An 18,695-nucleotide genomic window follows, 5' to 3' on the forward strand; every position below is an offset into this window, starting at 1 on the left:
ATTAGTTTATTTATAGTTTTTATTTTTAATCTTTTTTTATGTTAAGTAGATCTTGAATTTCCGATTTATTCGAAACCAAAAAAAATACTATTGGCATCCAATTCCATACTCTCTACTTTCTCTCAACAACAAAAAAAATGGGGGTAATTCCTCTATTCGTTTAGAGATATTTTATCTGGGTAGTGATAAAATGCAAACTCATATAGGGAACAAACTCTAAATTATGATCTGGATCGCTAAAAGATAACAACAGATGACAAAATAATAGCAATAGAAAATATCAACACAGTATCAACAACATCGACCGTTTTGTCATCTGTTATTGATGCACTTTTTATTTGCACTATAAATACCTGCAAGTATACAGAGTAGGTATAGTATAGCAAAAGGTTAGTACCGGGTATCGAATACGGGGAAGATGTACACAAAGTGTCTATCTTCTACTAGAACTCAATTACTATCTGGAGAAGCAAGAATTATTGGAAACTTTTTGAAAACAGTAAATATTAAAAACAGTAAACAACTAAAAACAAGCAAATCACGGAGAAAAAAGTATAGAGATAAGGAGAATTCCTGGGATGTGCTTTCGCTTTATGGTTATACAAATTCCAAACTACAATACCCTAGCACAGTTAATACTTTGAAAGGACGAGTCACCTAGCTTATGCTCATGCGATACAAACGTTGATTACTAACATTAGGGTTGTCAATCCTAACACGTAACTCCAAAAAGCTCCTAAGACCCTTGAAAAGTCCTCACTCTCAATTAACAGTGCCGTTTTAAAGGAAGCTAACTGTAGTGTCTACTAAGTGGATCTAACTCGCTAGAACTCTGTCACAGTTATGAAGCAAGTTGTATTGAATCATACAGAATTTTGTCACTCAATTATGAAGCATCATGATTAACTTAGGGAAGAAACAAAGTAAAAACAAAATGGATATTAAATAGAAAACGGAATTGTATAACCAAAGTTGCTACTAACACATCCCTAGAATCCTATGAGTTTAGTTACACATGACTGAATAAACTAAAAACATAGATTGAAGGGAAAGCAATTTGAACATAAAACTAAAGCAAATAAAACCCGTAGGTTGAATCCTTGTCGTTCTTGATATTCTTGAGATCCTTCTTCAACTCCTTGCACAATTGAAGTAATCTAGCTTTTGATCTCTATGAATGTGTTCTTGTTGTGTGTCGGAAAAAAAACTCTCTTCTTGATGAAGCTTGAGGTCCTATTTATAGGGGAAGATTATTCCTCATCATAGAAGGAAAAGATCTTCAAAATTTGGTAAATCTTGGAGCAAATCTAGGGCTGGTCGGATTCGCCGCCTTTCTCCGGCGGGCCGCCGCACCTTGGCCGGCGGTCGCCGCGTTGGAGTCCAGAGACTCTGACCCTTCGGTGGCGGAACGCCACATGTCCTCCGGCGGTCGCCGGGCGAGACTCTTCTCCTAGCGTAAATTTCCGAGGCGGGCCGCCACATAGCTTTGACCGCCGGGCGCCGGCGGTCGCCGTACAACTTCGCGGCGGTCGCCGTCTGACTCCAGATTTCCAGACTATGCGTTTTTACTCCCCTTTTCGGCTCAAATATGCACATTTCTCACAAAACACGTCAAAATACCAAAATGTATAGAATATGCAAATAATGGACATGTAGAGTGATTTTGATAACAAAAACGGACCAAATAATGGCCTTAAAACAGTGCAAAATCCGGGCGTATCAGTTATCATTTTTTAACGGTCCATAGTTTTAGAGTTTCAATTTGATTATATTCTTATTCTATAATATATTGTTGAAGTTTTTAATTTAATTTTCAAATTTTAATTTTTGACGAATGTTCTTTTTGTGGGGTGGGACTCAAATTTTATCATTTCGCTTTCTTTCATTATTCCAATCGATTGGCCGGCACACCTGGTTGTTTGGTTTCGTTTTAGCACTCATGAAAGAGAAGAAAATTAAAGGTATAGTTATTTTAATTCATAATTTTTTATTGACTTCTTATTAATTCCACAATTATGAAATTGAGGTATAAAAGCATACTACTACTAGCTAAAGAGTTATAATAAGCCTAATACATCTACTAGCTAATTGTTAAGATCTACACATACTCCATAGCACCAACAACAATGTGTCACTACAACATTATTGCCACTAAAAATGATTAATCTCATTATTCCGAACCATTTATGCTAATTCATTATTAATCCAAAACTAAACTATATCTCGTTACAAAACCAAATTTCAACAAAATATTGCCAAGAATCACTTCTATATCAAGCACTTAATGATGCTTTGGAACTGCTTTAACAAAAATAACAAAAAAAAATGTAAATAGTTCAAAGAAATTGAAATATGGTTACTGAAGCAAATAATTCATCCTCGCATCAAGCCACTTATCATACTAATCCAATGGCCTCAGAGCTTTTCATCAACCTCAACCTCTTGCATGATTCAACAAACATTCTGTTGAAATGAAACACACATTTAGATACTTAAATAACAAGAAAATAAATCACAAATAAAAAAATGTTATTGAGGGCAACATAGGGAATTTACTTCCAAGGAACATCTCCAACTAACATCCAATCTCCATCTTTGTCTTCATAAGTTGGCACATATTCTAAGCCATTTGAAGAATCCACCATCTTTCTCTCATTCACAACTGAATACCAATAGATGAACATGAATATAATCCTTAAATGATTTATGTTAAAAGAAGGCATTTTTTAATGAAATGAAACATGATTAGTTAAATGCTTACATATAGTCAAGAATGTAAACATGTCCTCAAATACACCCAATAATTCTTGATAGCTATTGTGAAGTTGAAGATCAACTTTTCTAAGGTATGGAGCCCCATCCATTGCCACCTTCACAAATTTGCTGCCTTTTTTCGTCACCTTCTTTTTGTATGATCTCACTGGTGGCCACCCCACAACCTGATTCCTATAATTTTTTTCAAATATAACAACATGTAATAAACTAAAAGGTATTGATAATAAAAAAAAAATACACTACATGCAAATGAACATACATTTTTTAAAATTAATATAATTATTGAATCTAATTAACTCAGAATAAAAACTAGAGTTAATTAGAAATTTAAAAACTAAAATCAATGTGAAACTAGAAATCCATAAAAAAAAATCCTAATTATGAGGACTTACCAACTAGGAGTAATAACTAAGAACTCAACAGAATTTAGCTTGTGGTCTACGATTGCATAATTTAATAAATATAAATATTATTCTTAGAAAGTTAGAATCTATGCATACACCCCCTTCTAAAAAAAGGCACATTTCATTGCATGAATATTTAATAAATTAAAATGGACGCAAAAATTGAAGGAATCAACATACGAATCAGATTGCGTAACGACACTTAATTCATCTTCAGAGCTGTTTTCCAGGCTCAAATCCACCGTCTCCGCGAAGCCACGCTTCGCGCCACCGGGGAGGGCGAGGCTGAGCTCCGTCTTGAGGTCGAATTCCGGCCGATCGCTTTCTTTAGCCGTCGACATAATATTTCGTTGTTGGGATTTCTGATGTTGGAGGTGAGAAATTTGATTCAGCTGTGTGGGACTCTTTATGTTACATTACATGTACATATATAGGGGAATAGTATATAAATGAAACGCGTTATATTTTAAATGTGGGGGAAAGGGAGACGGTGTCGTTTCAGTAGGGCCAGTAGTGTGTAGACGCGTGTCCCAAGAAATTGTTTTTGGTTGGTTGTTGGTTCAGGAAGCGTTGAGGAGAACTCCGAAGTTAAACGTGATAAGAAATTTGCGGGGAATTTGATGGGTCCATTTGTGTTTCTCTGCCTCGTGCTCTCCTTTCTTTGTGAGTTGTGTAATCATGTAGTGTCCATCTATGTGAAGAAATGATTTCTCACGTAATTAAGTAACAAATTCTTTGAAATTCTAATCATTGTATGTTGCAAATGACGATACAATTCTCCAAATTATACTACTCCCTTCGTCATTTACTTTACTCTCTCTTATCTTTCCTACTTTTTTCATCTCTCCTATTTATTTAATATAAATTCTTAGTCTCCGTACTCAAAAATTTTGTATCAACTTTCTTGGGACGGAGGGAGTATTATTTGATAATTGTCGTAGCAGCAGAAATGATATTAGGCTTCATGAAAATTTGATGACCCCAATAAAGTCATGAATAAAACTAGAAAATAGTTTTAATTATTACTTACTAAGTGATTCAAGTACCTCTTAATTTGAAGCGAAGATTATTTTTATTGGAAGAATGTGATTATGACTTCTTCTGAGATCATATTGTGTGACCTTCAATTTCATAGAACAATTTTTTAATCATGAGCTCTGATTTTCTGAATCGAACATCTCCTTAAATGCACTGATGCATAAGTTCAGTGGTAGACCAATCGCCGATCGTGAGTATCGTCATTTGTAGTCGAGTCGTTGACCACGAGCAAGTCTGCTTCCGCCCCAAGGCAACACCTTCATTCATTCATAGGGAAAGAGATCTACCGTGAAAGTAAAAATTATTTTGGTCTTCAAAAAGTACATTTTAGCTAAAATTATTTTGTCGAAAAGAGAATTCGAATAATTTGGGCATTTTAAGAAGGGCAAATTGCCGAGAAAAAAGCCATGAAGCTTGGTCGAATTAAGTTTTATAAAATTTGGATTTTTTTTCTCAACTAATCTATTGTGAAATTTTTTGATGAAATTATATCTAATTTTAGAGATCATATATTCCTATTTATATAATTATTGTACAATATGTGGTTTAAATGTTTATTTAAATTGATATTGATGCATTTAAACACATATTCGATTATTGTACATATTTTTATAATGCCACTTTTAATAAACTAATCCATTTTGATTTAAATTGTTATTATGATATCATTGAATAGTTAGAATCACTCTCGAGTCTTGGGTTAATTTATAGTTCTAAAACTATGCACGAAGTAAAGATTCAGTGTACCTAATTAGGCTTTGTTTGTTCGCAAAAAAAAAACATAAATAATTAGACATATTATCATGTGATTTCGTGAAATCGACACGTGTGCCCTCTATGTGCATGTATCTGAGTCTTTGACTGTTTTCGAAATAAGATAAGAAGACAAAACTATAATATAAGTCATGAAATTTGACTAGTTTAACCAACTCTAAGATACAAGCGCAACGAATTAGAATTAGTAATGCCCATTCACATGCATCTTCAATTCATTATTACTACTATATTAGAAGAATAAGAAAGAAAAAAATAGAATTTGTGGAGGTGGACAAAGTGAACAAAGTCATTGTCAGCATCAAAAGTCAGAGGCAGTGCATCGTTCATTGTTAGTATTGAATAACATACAATAGATGAAAATGGACCCCAATTTGCCACACTCTGGGATAAGTGTAAGCTTCAAATGCTAAATTTATTGAAACTTTTCGGTTCTCATCAACCGACGATAGAGTCAGTCAATCCTAAATACCACGTAAAATCGGTAATTGCATAATAATTTCTTTCATCAAATCAAATTTGCATGGCCCTTCAAGTTATACGCCAAAGAAAATGAGTAATGCATATAAAATGCGCTGTCAAAATTCTTTTCTAATTAATTACAGTGCTTATACTAATTAATTACTGATTAGTTGTGTTGTAGAACAAAGATCAATGGATTTGCTGCCAATCAAAACTGGATGCTGGCAGTATTATGAACTGAGACAGTTCAATGTATATACAGATTCCCTTTACCAAATTCAAATTAATACAGCCAAAGTAGAAATTTTTATAGTACTTTTTTATATTCCTTTTCCCCTAATTATGTGTCTTGATTGTCACATAATTACAAATGTGTATACATATATCCACAAACACACGTGAACATAGAAACCTACACTTCGACAAAAAACCCCAACAATAATACAATAATGCAATAGAACTATGTGTGATTGTTGTAATCACTAATCAGAATCATTTGTTTACATAGGGTAATTAGATCTTAAACTATACCCATTTTATTAAAAAAAAAAAACTAAACCAAATTGTTGATTTTGTATCAAACTTATAGTTCGTCAAATGGCACTATATAAATTTAAATTTTGTTTAATATATTGGAGTTAATTAAATATTTCTTATAATATAAGACAATTTTAATACCATGATTTACCATTGTTTATGTGTATGCGTGTGGGAGTTCAATGTTCATGCACCAGAAATACCAGTTTCAATACAGCTAGCTCAAATAAAGTGGGCTGCTGGCCTGTTTCAATGGATTGTAAATTTATTGATAATAAAATATTGTGCTCATAATTAATCTTCATCTCGTATTGTTTAGGTAAATAAGATTTTTAATTATGTACGCATTCTTGATTAATTATTTAAACTAAATTAGGTTATTGACACACATGCAACAACTATATATGATCCCTATTCAGATGTGTAGTAGGAGACCGAGTACTAATATATTTTGTAAAAAAAAGATAAGAAAAACTGCTATTTTAAAATAGATCTCATTTAATTCACCTAGCTGGAAGATATAATAGTAGCTGGATATATCTTATTTTAGGATGCATTGTCTATTTCCAATTAACCCTTTTACTTATTTCTATATATAACCAGTCCAGATAATCAAGGCCCAGCTAGAGTAGTAGTACTAATAAATACATAGAATTTTTTTTAGGATGTGTCAAAATGTATTTGAATTCGAGACTTTTGGCATAGTATTCTACCACTATAGAATTAATGCACAGTAATTGTATATCTAATTCAGATTTCACATAAAAAAGGATGAATGAGAGAGTGAGAATTTAGTAAAGAAAATAATTAAAATCCAAACAAATAGAAATTGCATAAATTTGAATCACAACAAATACCTCGAATTAACCAACATACATAGAACAAAACAAACTATCACAAAAATAAAAGTAAACTTGACTCATATAAGTATCCGAAGTCTGTAAATAGTTATTTCTCAACTATTGTTCAATAAATTCTAGAAAATAATAATACAGATAAAGATTATCACCAAGGGTGGTAAAATGACAGATATACCCTTCATTTCCTAATTAATTATCCCTAATCTTCTGTGGCAAGTCCCTTGAGAAGATCTTTTGCGATTTTCTTAGAATCTGATCTCTTCATCACCCTCAGCCTCTTGCATGACTCTGCAACCATCCTACAAAAATAATACACATTTGTTTAATTTAATATATTAAGTTTTTCAGTAATGCATATTTTAGAGCAAATAAAGAAGAAATACTATAATTATTTACACACTAGGTGATTATTGTGTTTGGTGGGAAATGTGGGACTGCATAACATTTCTACATATATGATGATGTCTGGATTGACTTGGAGTTTTTACAAATATACTAATGCTTCTATTGTGGTAATATTTTGTATAGTGGATCATATAACAATGATCTATAATCCATAATGATTTTTAGTTAATACAAATTTTTCTTAACTTGATTCAGTTAATTAATTTCCAATATGGTGACATAAAATTTGTTGTTGAGTTAATTTGAATTTAAATCATTGACTTACTTTAAGGTGAGATGGCCTTAATTACACAACTTTTTATGCTATACTTGGTGCTTCTTTTCTATTCTTTACCTACTATGGATTAAATTTAACTATTCTAACAAGACTTTCAAGTTCACATTGTAGGACCGGCTCAAAATCAAGAAAGTCAACATAATAAATTACCTCATATAGTTATTTAATTTAACCTTTGTACTACATATTTTTTACCTTATTCCCTTGTATATGGACTGAAAATATACTATAGTTTGAAATGAAATTACATCATCTTGTGTGTGAAATGCTCGTAAATGTTTATTTTTGTTTCGACTATTAAAATATAAAAATATAAATTAAGAGAGAGAGAGACTTACTCCCAAGGGACATCTCCAAGAAGCATCCAATCTCCATCTTTGTCTTCATAGATTGGAACGTACTCACAATTTTCTGCATCTTTCAATGCTTCTCCTGTTTACATTTCAAACCAAAACCATAAACACTTTGATTTATGATTATCAATTACTAATAGTATAAAAACAAGTTTCTTTATCATGCCTCCCATAATTTTATTCCCTAATCATCACATTTTGCGTACATTTTGCCTGTCCTTTCGCCGACAATATATATTCCCATACAATTTAATATTTTTTCAATTAGGCTTAAAGTATTAGTACAATTATCCACTCAAAATTTCATTTCATACATAATTATATCTATTTTATTAAGAACATAATTATTGATAGGACATACCATATCATTACATTGATTAGCCTCATAAATAAAACATGGCATGTTTAACTAGACCTAACATAAAAATCAAACTGAATTCGAATCCTTTTTAACATAGATCTTATATTCTAACTAATGTTTAGGCAGTTTCAATTAGGCCAATGCACTTAAACCTAGTCTATTAAGTTATGGATCTCATGAAATTAACATATGCATATCACATTATAAATACCTAATTATTTAAAATGCAATTTTGCATGGCAATATTTCAAGACCCAAAACTCCATCTCAAAGCTAACTAATCCAACAAAATTAATACTAATAACAAAAAAGACATTAACTAAAGAAGGAAAACATAGAAACTAACCAATCCCAAAGCATCCAAAGAGCTCTTCAAGAGCCCTAACAAGATGAGAATAATCTTTATAATTACTCAAATCAATCTTCCTCAAAAAGGGAGCTCCATCCACACTAACTTTCACATACATTTTCATCCCACAACCATTTTTCCGTCGGTACGAGCACACCGGCGGCCACCCCACCACCTGATTCTTCCTCACCTCCTCCTTCCCCTCCTCCTCGCAAATATCAGAAAACACCCTCTTCTTCTCCTTCCCCCCGCCCCCACCGGGGAGCCCCAGCCTCAGCTCAGTCTCAAGCCCCGAGCAAATTTTCGCCATCTCTTTTCAAATAAAATTAGTTGGAATATAATTAAGAAAAAAATTGAGTTTGTTTGAAGTTTGAAGTGAAGAAGAAGAGATAGGTTTATTATGATTATATACATGAAAATGCCAGGTCAATTGAGGCTAATTGGTCGGTCACATGAGAAACAAAGGTGGGGGAGTGTTTGTTTGATGTAGCACTTGAATGAGCCGGCAAGATTAAAGTTGTGTATGGGAAGATCGGACGGCTGTGGGGCGGGGATGGGGTCTAGGGTTTGATCTGAGGCGTTGGATGGGAGGGATGGGGACATTGCATGTGAGGTGCTTGAGTAATGGGGTGGGTTGAGATATTCTATTTTTTATTATAGTTGGTGTATAATTTTATTTGATTTTGTTCTGTGTGTTATAGCATGCATGCATTAGCATATCTTTTTTTTTTTCAGTTGTTGAGTTAGTTAATTGCCTTTTTTTTGGGTTCTGTGTTGATTTCTGATACTAATATTATTCGGTTGTGCTTGAGCCTAGAAAGATTGTGAATATATTAAGAGATTCCATTGTGGCTATTTTCTTAATATGTAGGAGTAAAATTAATTTTCAACAATTTTAACAATTTAAACATAGAAATATTGAGATTGGTAGAAGCTTAAGCACCTCCCCCCTTTTAAGGAATAAGTTAAGAGAACTTAGACCATGAAGCTTACCTTGTTGGATTAACTAATGGATATGTTTGAATCAAAGGAGTGATAAAATATTGGATTTTCAAATTTATATCTATTTTTACATCATATGTTAATTTATAAATTGGAATGTATGCATTATTCTACTGTAAATTTCTGAAGTCGGACACATGTTCATCAAGGACAAATTTCATTATCAAATTGGACTTTATTGGGGATGGAGGGAGTATGTCATGTGTGGGAGTATGTCATTATCAAATATAGGACTAATGTGACAATTCTTGATAAATTTTGACTCTTGCATCTATCTATATGTATAATATATTGATTAATTTTTTAATTTATAATTACATTTCAAATTTAGAACACAATGAAGAAGGTCGTTGCTGACGTCGGGTAGCTGATCAGGCGGAGCGGCAGGGACGTCCAATACTTAGCAAACGAACAACAGAAGTGAACTCCAACTTTCTCAAAGGGTTAGGGCACGTGGAGTCGACGACAACTTTAAAATTGAGTTTAATGAAATTTTTTGACCCATAAGGGTCATTGGTGGGATCAATCGAACTCCATTCCCACCTGAATCCGCTAGTGTATATGTTGGATATATTTAGTCTAATTGGATTAACTTAATTGATTAGTATTATTATAATGATACATCATTTAAGTTTGGAAGTGCGGAGTGCACGCTTATTTGAATTCATTATGATGTTAGGGGCGAAGCCCCTTAACAGATGAATGGGGGTCCGGGGGCAGCGCCCCCGGGTAGCGGGCTCCAAGGGGCGGCAGCCCCTGGTTGGGGTCGAGCTGATTGGAAATTTTTTATTTCCAACGAAATTGCTTTATAAAAAATTCATCCGAAAATGTAATTTCTTAAAATCAAAGGACTAATTTACAATTTCGAAAACTTTGAAAATCAATTAAATTCGGTTAAGAATTTAACAGATGCAACTTTTCGAAATTAACAGCTGCAACTCTTCATCTTTATTAAGAACTGATCAGTTCTTTGGTTCGATTTACTCTCTAATATACATATGATATTTCTGTATTCTCTCAATTTTATCCGATCAAATAGTTTGGTTGAACCACCGAAATTGATTTGATCTGAAAGTGATTTATCACGACTTTCAGATAGATTATCCGTTTTTATGTTCTGTATATTGAATCTCCCTAACAAAGATCAAATCAAATAAAATGTCGAACAAGGAAACAGTGAAGGAAGGAACGAAAGGTTTCACAAAGTTGGATAAATTTGCTGGCCAAGATTTCAGACGCTGGCAAAAGAAGATGCATTTCATGCTGACAAATCTCAAGGTGGTGTACGTTATGAGTACTCCCATGCCTGAGGCTGTTGAAATTGAAACTCTGGAACAGACGAGGAGGCGGATGAAGTGGGAGAACGATGACTACATATGTCGGGGTCACATTTTAAACGGTATGTCTGATTCCCTATTTGATGTGTATCAAAATGTTGAGTCTGCTAAGGAATTGTGGGATTCCCTCGAAGCCAAATATATGGCAGAAGATGCATCTAGCAAGAAATTTCTTGTTGGTAACTTTATTAACTATAAAATGGTTGATTCGAGGCCTGTCATGGAACAATACAACGAATTGTTGAGGATATTGGGACAGTTTTCCCAATATGATATGAAAATGGATGAATCCATTTCTGTCTCTAGTATTATTGATAAACTGCCACCTTCTTGGAAGGATTTTAAAAATAATCTGAAACACAAGAAGGAGGAATTGAACTTGGTCGAACTTGGAAGTGATTTCCAAATTGAACGGTCCATATGTGATATGGAAAAGAGTTCTGTTAGTAATACTAAAAACATGGTTGGTTCTTCTGTGAACATGGTGGAAGAGGGTGAATCCTCAAAGGCTGGTAAAGAGAAACGTAAGTTTCAAGGGAAACGGAAGTTTCAAGGGTATAATAGTAAGGATGGAAATAAGAAGCCTAAACTGACTTGCTGGAAGTGTGGCAAATCCGGGCACTTCAAGAAGGATTGTAAGTCTGGAAAGGGTGGAGGAAAAGGGAAAAACGAGGCTGGTTCAAGTGGATCTAATAATCCTGAAAAGCAATCAGGTTCGTTTTCTGTACCTAATAATCATTATGTTGAGAATTATTATGCATCAATAATCTCTGAAGCATTTTATGTGCAGGAGGATGATCTGTCATGGTGGATTGATTCGGGTGCAACATGTCATGTATGCAAGGATCGTCAATGGTTCAAGGATTTTAAACCAATTGAAGATGGATCTTCGTTGAAGATGGGCAACGTTGCAATTGAACCAATCAAGGGAATAGGAACTGTTAGCCTAGTATTTACTTCTGGAAATTCCTTAGTATTAGAAAACGTTGTATATGTACCTGGTATTCGTAAGAATCTAGTTTCTGGCATTGTATTGAATAATTGTGGTTATAAACAAGTGTTAGAAAGTGACAAATACATTCTGTCAAGGCATGGTAATTTTATTGGTTTCGGTTATCTATGTGGCATGTTTAGGTTGAATCTAGATGTCTCTTTTGTTAATAATTCTGTTTGCATGACTTCTACAAGCATTAGTAATCATGTTAGTAAATCAGAATTGTGGCATGCTAGACTTGGACATGTACATTATAAGAGATTGAAAGATATGTCGAAAATGAGTTTAATACCAACATTTGAGTTGAACAATGAAAAGTGTAAAACTTGCATGTTAACTAAAATAACTAGACAACCTTTCAATAAGAATGTCAATAAAGTTACTAAGGTTTTAGAACTTATACATAGTGATTTGTGTGATTTTCATTCGACTCCATCACTTGGTAATAAAAAGTATGTAGTTACTTTTATTGATGATGCTACTAGATTTTGTCATGTCTATCTATGCCATTCAAAAGATGAAGCTCTTGATAAATTTAAAATCTTTAAGGAAAGTGTAGAGCTTTATCATGGTGTGAAGATTAAAACTTTTCGCACTGATAGGGGAGGTGAGTATTATGATCCAGCGTATTTTGAATCTACTGGTATAGTACATCAAACGACTGCTCCATATACACCACAACAAAATGGTGTAGCTGAAAGAAAGAATAGAACGTTGAAAGAAATGATTAATTCAATGTTGTGTTATTCTGGCCTACGCGAAGGATTTTGGGATGAGGCTATGTTAACAGCCTGTTATTTGTTGAATAGAGTTCCTAATAAAGGGAACAAGATAACCCCTTATGAACTTTGGCATAAGAAACCACCAAAATTGAGTTATCTCAGAGTTTGGGGTGGTAAGACTAACTGACCCTAAAATGGAAACCATAGGTCAAAGAGGTATAGATTGTGTCTTTCTTGGATATTCAGAATATTCTGTTTGTTATAGGTTATATGTCATAGAACCCAATGACTATGTATCTGTGCACTCTATTATTGAGTCAAGGGATGCTGATTTTGGCAATGAGGATAGATTCATGTCTATACCTAAACCTGGAGGCATGATTGCAGGGTCTAGTAACTCTGATGTAACTGAAAAAGTGATGGATACACCTCCTGATGTTAGGAGAAGTGGTAGAGCAAGAAAAGCTAAGTCTTTTGGAAATGATTTCCAATTGTACTTACTTGAAGGATCAAGAAATGAAATTAATTTTCAATATCAATATTGCTTTACTATTGGTGATGATCCAAGGACCTACAAAGAAGCTATGGCTTCAAGGGATTCTGCTTTTTGGAAAGAGGCAATCCAAGAGGAGATGGATCCAATAATCCAAAATGGTACTTGGAAACTGACTGATTTACCACCTGACTGTATAGCCTTGAATAGTAAATGGATCTTCAAAACAAAGATGAAGGTGGATGGAAGCATAGACAAATATAAAGCCAGATTGATTATCCAAGGCTTTAGACAAAAGGAAGACATTGACTACTTTGATGCCTATGCTCCTGTTGCTAGGATTTCCACAATTAGATTATTGTTAGCACTAGCTGCTATACATAATCTTGTAATTCACCAAATGGATGTTAAGACTGCATTCTTGAATGATGAATTAAATGAAGAGATTTATATCAAACAACCAGAAGGCTTTGTCATGCCTGGTAATGGACATAAGGTTTGTTAGTTGGTAAAATCTCTTTATGGACTAAAGCAAGCCCCCAAGCAATGGCATCAAAAGTTTGATGACGTGGTGTTGTCGAATGGTTTTGTATTAAACCAAGCAGACAAGTGTGTATATAGTAAATTTGATGCTACCGGTAAAGGAGTTATCATTTGCCTATATGTAGATGACATGTTGATCTTTGGTACTGACCAAGATCAAGTTGATAAAACAAAGGAATTTTTGTCATCTAAGTTCGAGATGAAAGACATGGGGAAGGCTGATGTGATTCTTGGAATTATGATCACACATGGAGAACAAGGAATTTCCATTTCTCAATCACATTATATTGAGAAGGTGTTGGAAAAGTTTAACTTCAAAGATTGTTCTTCAGTTAAGACTCCTTTTGATCCTAGTGCAAAACTCGTGCCTAATAAAGGAGTTGCTGTGAATCAGCTTGAATATTCAAAGGCTATTGGATCACTAATGTATGCTATGATTAGTACTAGACCCGATATAGCCTTTGCAGTTGGAAAATTGAGTCGATATACTCATAATCCAAGTTTATTCCATTGGCAAGCAATGAATCGAGTATTTAAGTACTTAAAAGGAACCATGGATTATAGGTTGACTTATTCTGGATTTCCTTCTGTTCTTGAAGGTTATCCGGATGCAAGTTTGATCACCAATATAGAAGATCATTCTTCCACAAGTGGTTGGGTATTCCGTCTTGGAGGTGGTGCTATATGTTGGGCATCAAAGAAACAAACTTGTATAACGAATTCAACAATGGAATCGGAGTTTGTGGTATTAGCAGCAGCTGGTAAAGAGGCTGAATGGCTAAGAAATCTAATATATGAAATTCCATTGTGGCCTAAACCGATATCACCTATATCTATCAGATGTGATAGTGCAGCTACCTTGGCTAAGGCATATAGTCAAATATATAATGGAAAGTCAAGACACTTAGGTGTTAGACATAGCATGATTCGTGAACTTATTATGGATGGTGTGATATCTGTGGAGTTTGTGAGAACTCATGATAACTTAGCCGATCATTTAACCAAAGGGTTAAGTAGAGATCTTGTGCACAAATCGACTATAGGGATGGGATTAAAGTCCACTACAAATCTTTGATATTAAGATACCCAATTCCCATTTAGTATGATACTAGATGCAGAATTCAATGTGGAAGACTTAATATTTGAAGATTGGAACACATTTGAAAATCGTCCCAAGGTATGTGTTCGGACCTACAAGTTAAGGAGGTTGAATGTATATATTCTTAATAGTTCTTTTGAAAAATTGCAAATGTAGGTGCAAGAATAAAGGATCTACCTATATAAGCATGAAGTTTAGCCGCTTCAAGAAACTGGGACTTGGTTTCGACATGTTTATGAAGGATAAGGACATAGGCTAGTAAAATATAGTGTCAAGATAGAACATATTTGTATGTAAACTTTTGTGTATATTATCTTCGTGTATTCAATTTGAGTTCCCAGGGTTCAATCCTTAGAGGCACCCGGGGTATTCGAATATTCGGAATGTGTAATGTACTAAGATGGAATTCAATCGTTACGATATTTCTTTTATGCAAAAGTTTGAATGTCTGAGATGACTTGTTTTAGTTAATCAAGGATTGCACTAAAATATGGGAGGATTGTTGGATTTTTTTAGTGTAATTGGATTAACTTAATAGATCAGTATTATTATAATGATACATCATTTAAGTTTGGAAGTGCGGAGTGCACGCTTATTTAAATTCATTATGATGTTAGGGGCGAAGCCCCTTAACAGATGAACGGGGGTCCGGGGGCAGCGCCCCCGGGTAGCGGGGTCCAAGGGGCGGCAGCCCCTGGCTGGGGTCGAGCTGATTGGAAATTTTTTATTTCCAACGAAATTGCTTTATAAGAAATTCACCGAAATGTAATTTCTTAAAATCAAAGGACTAATTTGCAATTTCGAAAACTTTAAAAATCAGTTAAATTCGGTTAAGAATTTAACAGATGCAACTTTTCGAAATTAACAGTTGCAACTCTTCATCTTTATTAAGAACTGATCAGTTCTTTGGTTCGATTTACTCTCAAATATACATATGATATTTCTGTATTCTCTGAATTTTATCCGATCAAATAGTTTGATTGAACCATCGAAATTGATTTGATCTGAAGGTGATTTATCACGACTTTCATATAAATTATCCGTTTTTCTGTTGTGTATATTGAATCTTCCTAACAATATATACGCGTGTGGAGCTGGTGGAAGGCTGGATACAGTAGTAGAGAAAAATCAAAATGAGTAAATATATAAAATGGAGTTTGTCTGAAGAAGGAGGAACAAAGAGTGGAGTGGGCCAATGTAGATAGGTGAGTTTTGAGGTTAATCACTCAGACATCAACTTGGAGTTGGGAGTTGGATTGTCAAACAACTTCACTTGATCCCATATGCACTCAACTTTTCGTCAACAATCCCATTTTATGTTATCTAATTTTCCTACATTTATATTTCCCCACACGCTACAAGTGTCACTATGCTTCTTGTATTTTTGGGATGAAAATTGTGACGTGGAATGATCCAATTCGACCCTGATATTGTGGTTCGTTTTGTAAATTATGTGCAAATATTTCTGGACATAAAAACAGAGTCTTGATTTAGAATCAAGTGAAAAATATATTCTTACGTAATTTACAAAATAAATCAACATTGAAACATTGAAAAATGAAAAATAAATCAGCATGCATTTCATTCATATTTTAGTAATATTTCAATGCATTCATATTTTAGTAATATTTCTGAAAGCTGAATCACCAAAAAATAACATTACAAAAGACTTACCTTTTATAAACACCATGTAATTACTAGCGTTTGGAAATTAAAAAGAATAACCACAATTTAGGATGATAAAAAAAAGTGTCCCTAAGTTAATATCAAATTATATTAATTTTTTTATTTTTTTAGGATTCTTCTATTTGTGTCTCCTAATTTTAGTTGAGACATCAATAATAAGGATGATTTATGAACTGAGAAGAGACTCATTATTTGGAGGCTTGGAGCATGGACTAAAGGATGGTGCCCGGAATTTCCTTTCTCACCGAGCCAAATATGAGGACTTACTTAAAGCTAGAAGATGGACGGAGTATAATCACAGAAGCAACTCTGATAAACATAAAGGTGCAATATAGCTCGTCCTGCCTCCTAGTTAGTTGGTTGATGTTTGTTTAGTTTTTGTTTTCTTTGTTCTGTTTCGGGGGTGCATTTCCTTTGCTTACTTGCTTTTCCTGGTTTGAGATTTTTTTGTTGCTTGTTTTCTTGGGCTAGTTTGTTGATACTGAACTTTGGTTCCTTTGTTCACCGATCTCTAAGCGGTTTGAGCCTTTTCTCTCGTATAAAAAAAAGAACGATCTATGAAGCCGTTGGTGGTATAATTAAACACACAAATTATCATCCCTTAATTGCATTAAAAGTGTCATTATCTGTTTTTTGTTGTAGCTTAAGATCATTTCTCGGTGAATGGAAGGAGCAGAATATAAGAGAAGAATCTCAATTATCACGGTTGATAACTATAATCGCAACCACAATTAATTATATCCTCAAAATTTTATTTAATTACTTATTATCACGAGACCACAAAACATTCATAAACACCACATTTGATTAATCATTAGCACATGTATTACAAGAATTAAAATTCAAAATTAGCTAATTAACATTTTTCGATAAATCATTGGCATGTGTAGTATAATATTCCAGTAATAATCTCTGACTAGTAGTATTAAATTATTATCTCTCCTCTCTCTATATCAGCCTTGATTGTCGATCACTTAGTTATGATACTGTTTATAGCAAAATCTTGTACATTTTCACCAAAATCTTATGTTAATAGAAAACTATGAAGATTTTGGAAACAAGTTCCAACAAATTAACATATATATAAAATATTGCATAAATATTGTATTATTATCATGTGTTATATATCTAACACATCCTATTCGATGAAACGTTTCCCTCAATTAATAGGTCAATATTCACTTACTTCATGCAAATATATACTAGTAATATTTTTTATCAATAAGTTCTCATTTATACAACGTTCTTGAACAGGTACTAAAAATGAGTTACTCGCCTCTTAAAAGACTTTATATAGATGAGATAGGATCATCACCAAGTTAATGTGAGACAAAATTTAATAGTTTTAACAACAGGTTTATCGGCTCCTTCAACTTGTTCGACGAGGATCGTACCATATAAAATTATACTCCCTCCGTTCCAAGGTAAGTGAACACAAACTTTTCAGTAAAGTGGAAAGTGAATAGAGTAAGAGGGTTAATAAAGTAGAAAGAAAAATAAGAGAGAGGATACCAAAAAAGGAAATGACTCATTTATCTTGGGACGGACGGAGCATTTGCTTCATAATCCAACATGATGACCCACACGCAAATATTGAAGAACTTTTAAGAAAAAATAATAGTAAAAAAATAAACTTAGCTAGATACATAATATATTTATTAAAGAATTAAGTAGAAGAAATGTCCCCTCCCAACCCTACACATGTTTCCTTATGTTAAGACAGGTTAATAAATAACGAATGTGGAGTAGGGGGCGTTGTCTGAGGCACCTAATTATTAGGGTTACTATTTTAGTCAGTGTTTATTTTATCAGATTAACTTAGACAGCAATTAGATATGCCCCAACAAATGATCTAATTATTACTACTATTTACATACCCAGAAATGCTTAATAGATTCCGGAGAACCATTTACGGACAAAATTATCGTGAAATAATCAAGAAGTGTTGGAAACGTATACTCTAATTTACATGCATGTATTTTTTTAATGAGACCGTCTTTTATGATCATATACATTAACCAGCTAGCTCGATCTGAGTTTGAATGGCATCACTCCTAACCAAAACTTTATCGTTGGTTCGTCAACGTCAGTCGATTTGAACATCCACATAATTTCACTCAATCTTTATCCGAATTATGGCTAGATATCAGTCATGTTCGGATCTATAGGTTGTTTTGTATTTGCATATATGGCAACACTAGATAGGTAAGCAAATCATGTTCAC

At 33.6% G+C, this 18,695-nt stretch overlaps 2 protein-coding genes across 2 annotated transcripts; both read right to left on the bottom strand.

Annotated features, from left to right (window-relative positions):
- Nucleotides 1-2,252: 2,252 nt before the first annotated feature.
- On the bottom strand, nucleotides 2,253-3,605 carry LOC125203840 (auxin-responsive protein IAA17-like). Its single transcript, XM_048102324.2, has 4 exons — nucleotides 3,360-3,605; nucleotides 2,762-2,946; nucleotides 2,557-2,662; nucleotides 2,253-2,463 (listed from the first exon to the last, which is right to left on the bottom strand). The coding sequence occupies exons 1-4, from the start codon at nucleotides 3,518-3,520 to the stop codon at nucleotides 2,397-2,399; spliced, it is 519 nt and encodes a 172-aa protein (XP_047958281.1). The 5' UTR covers nucleotides 3,521-3,605; the 3' UTR covers nucleotides 2,253-2,396.
- Nucleotides 3,606-6,893: 3,288 nt separating this feature from the next.
- LOC125203841 (auxin-induced protein 22C-like) lies at nucleotides 6,894-8,975 on the bottom strand. The gene is made up of 3 exons (XM_048102325.2): nucleotides 8,593-8,975; nucleotides 7,871-7,964; nucleotides 6,894-7,149 (listed from the first exon to the last, which is right to left on the bottom strand). The coding sequence occupies exons 1-3, from the start codon at nucleotides 8,903-8,905 to the stop codon at nucleotides 7,050-7,052; spliced, it is 507 nt and encodes a 168-aa protein (XP_047958282.2). The 5' UTR covers nucleotides 8,906-8,975; the 3' UTR covers nucleotides 6,894-7,049.
- Nucleotides 8,976-18,695: the final 9,720 nt, after the last annotated feature.

The sequence above is a fragment of the Salvia hispanica genome, chromosome 6, assembly GCF_029641045.1.
Source record: "Salvia hispanica isolate PSC_SH4W2 chromosome 6, Shi_PSC_v1, whole genome shotgun sequence".
NCBI lineage: Eukaryota > Viridiplantae > Streptophyta > Magnoliopsida > Lamiales > Lamiaceae > Salvia > Salvia hispanica.

Coding starts and splice junctions, on each gene's coding strand:
- LOC125203840 (XM_048102324.2), bottom strand. CDS start 3,520: ATGTCGACGGCTAAAGAAAGCGATCGGCCGGAATTCGACCTCAAGACG. Junction 2,947..3,359: donor GTCGTTACGCAATCTGATTC/GTATGTTGATTC, acceptor AAAAAATTATAG/GAATCAGGTTGTGGGGTGGC. Junction 2,663..2,761: donor GTTTACATTCTTGACTATAT/GTAAGCATTTAA, acceptor ATTGGTATTCAG/TTGTGAATGAGAGAAAGATG.
- LOC125203841 (XM_048102325.2), bottom strand. CDS start 8,905: ATGGCGAAAATTTGCTCGGGGCTTGAGACTGAGCTGAGGCTGGGGCTC. Junction 7,965..8,592: donor CTTTGGATGCTTTGGGATTG/GTTAGTTTCTAT, acceptor AAATGTAAACAG/GAGAAGCATTGAAAGATGCA. Junction 7,150..7,870: donor CTTGGAGATGTCCCTTGGGA/GTAAGTCTCTCT, acceptor TTATTTTTGTAG/GATGGTTGCAGAGTCATGCA.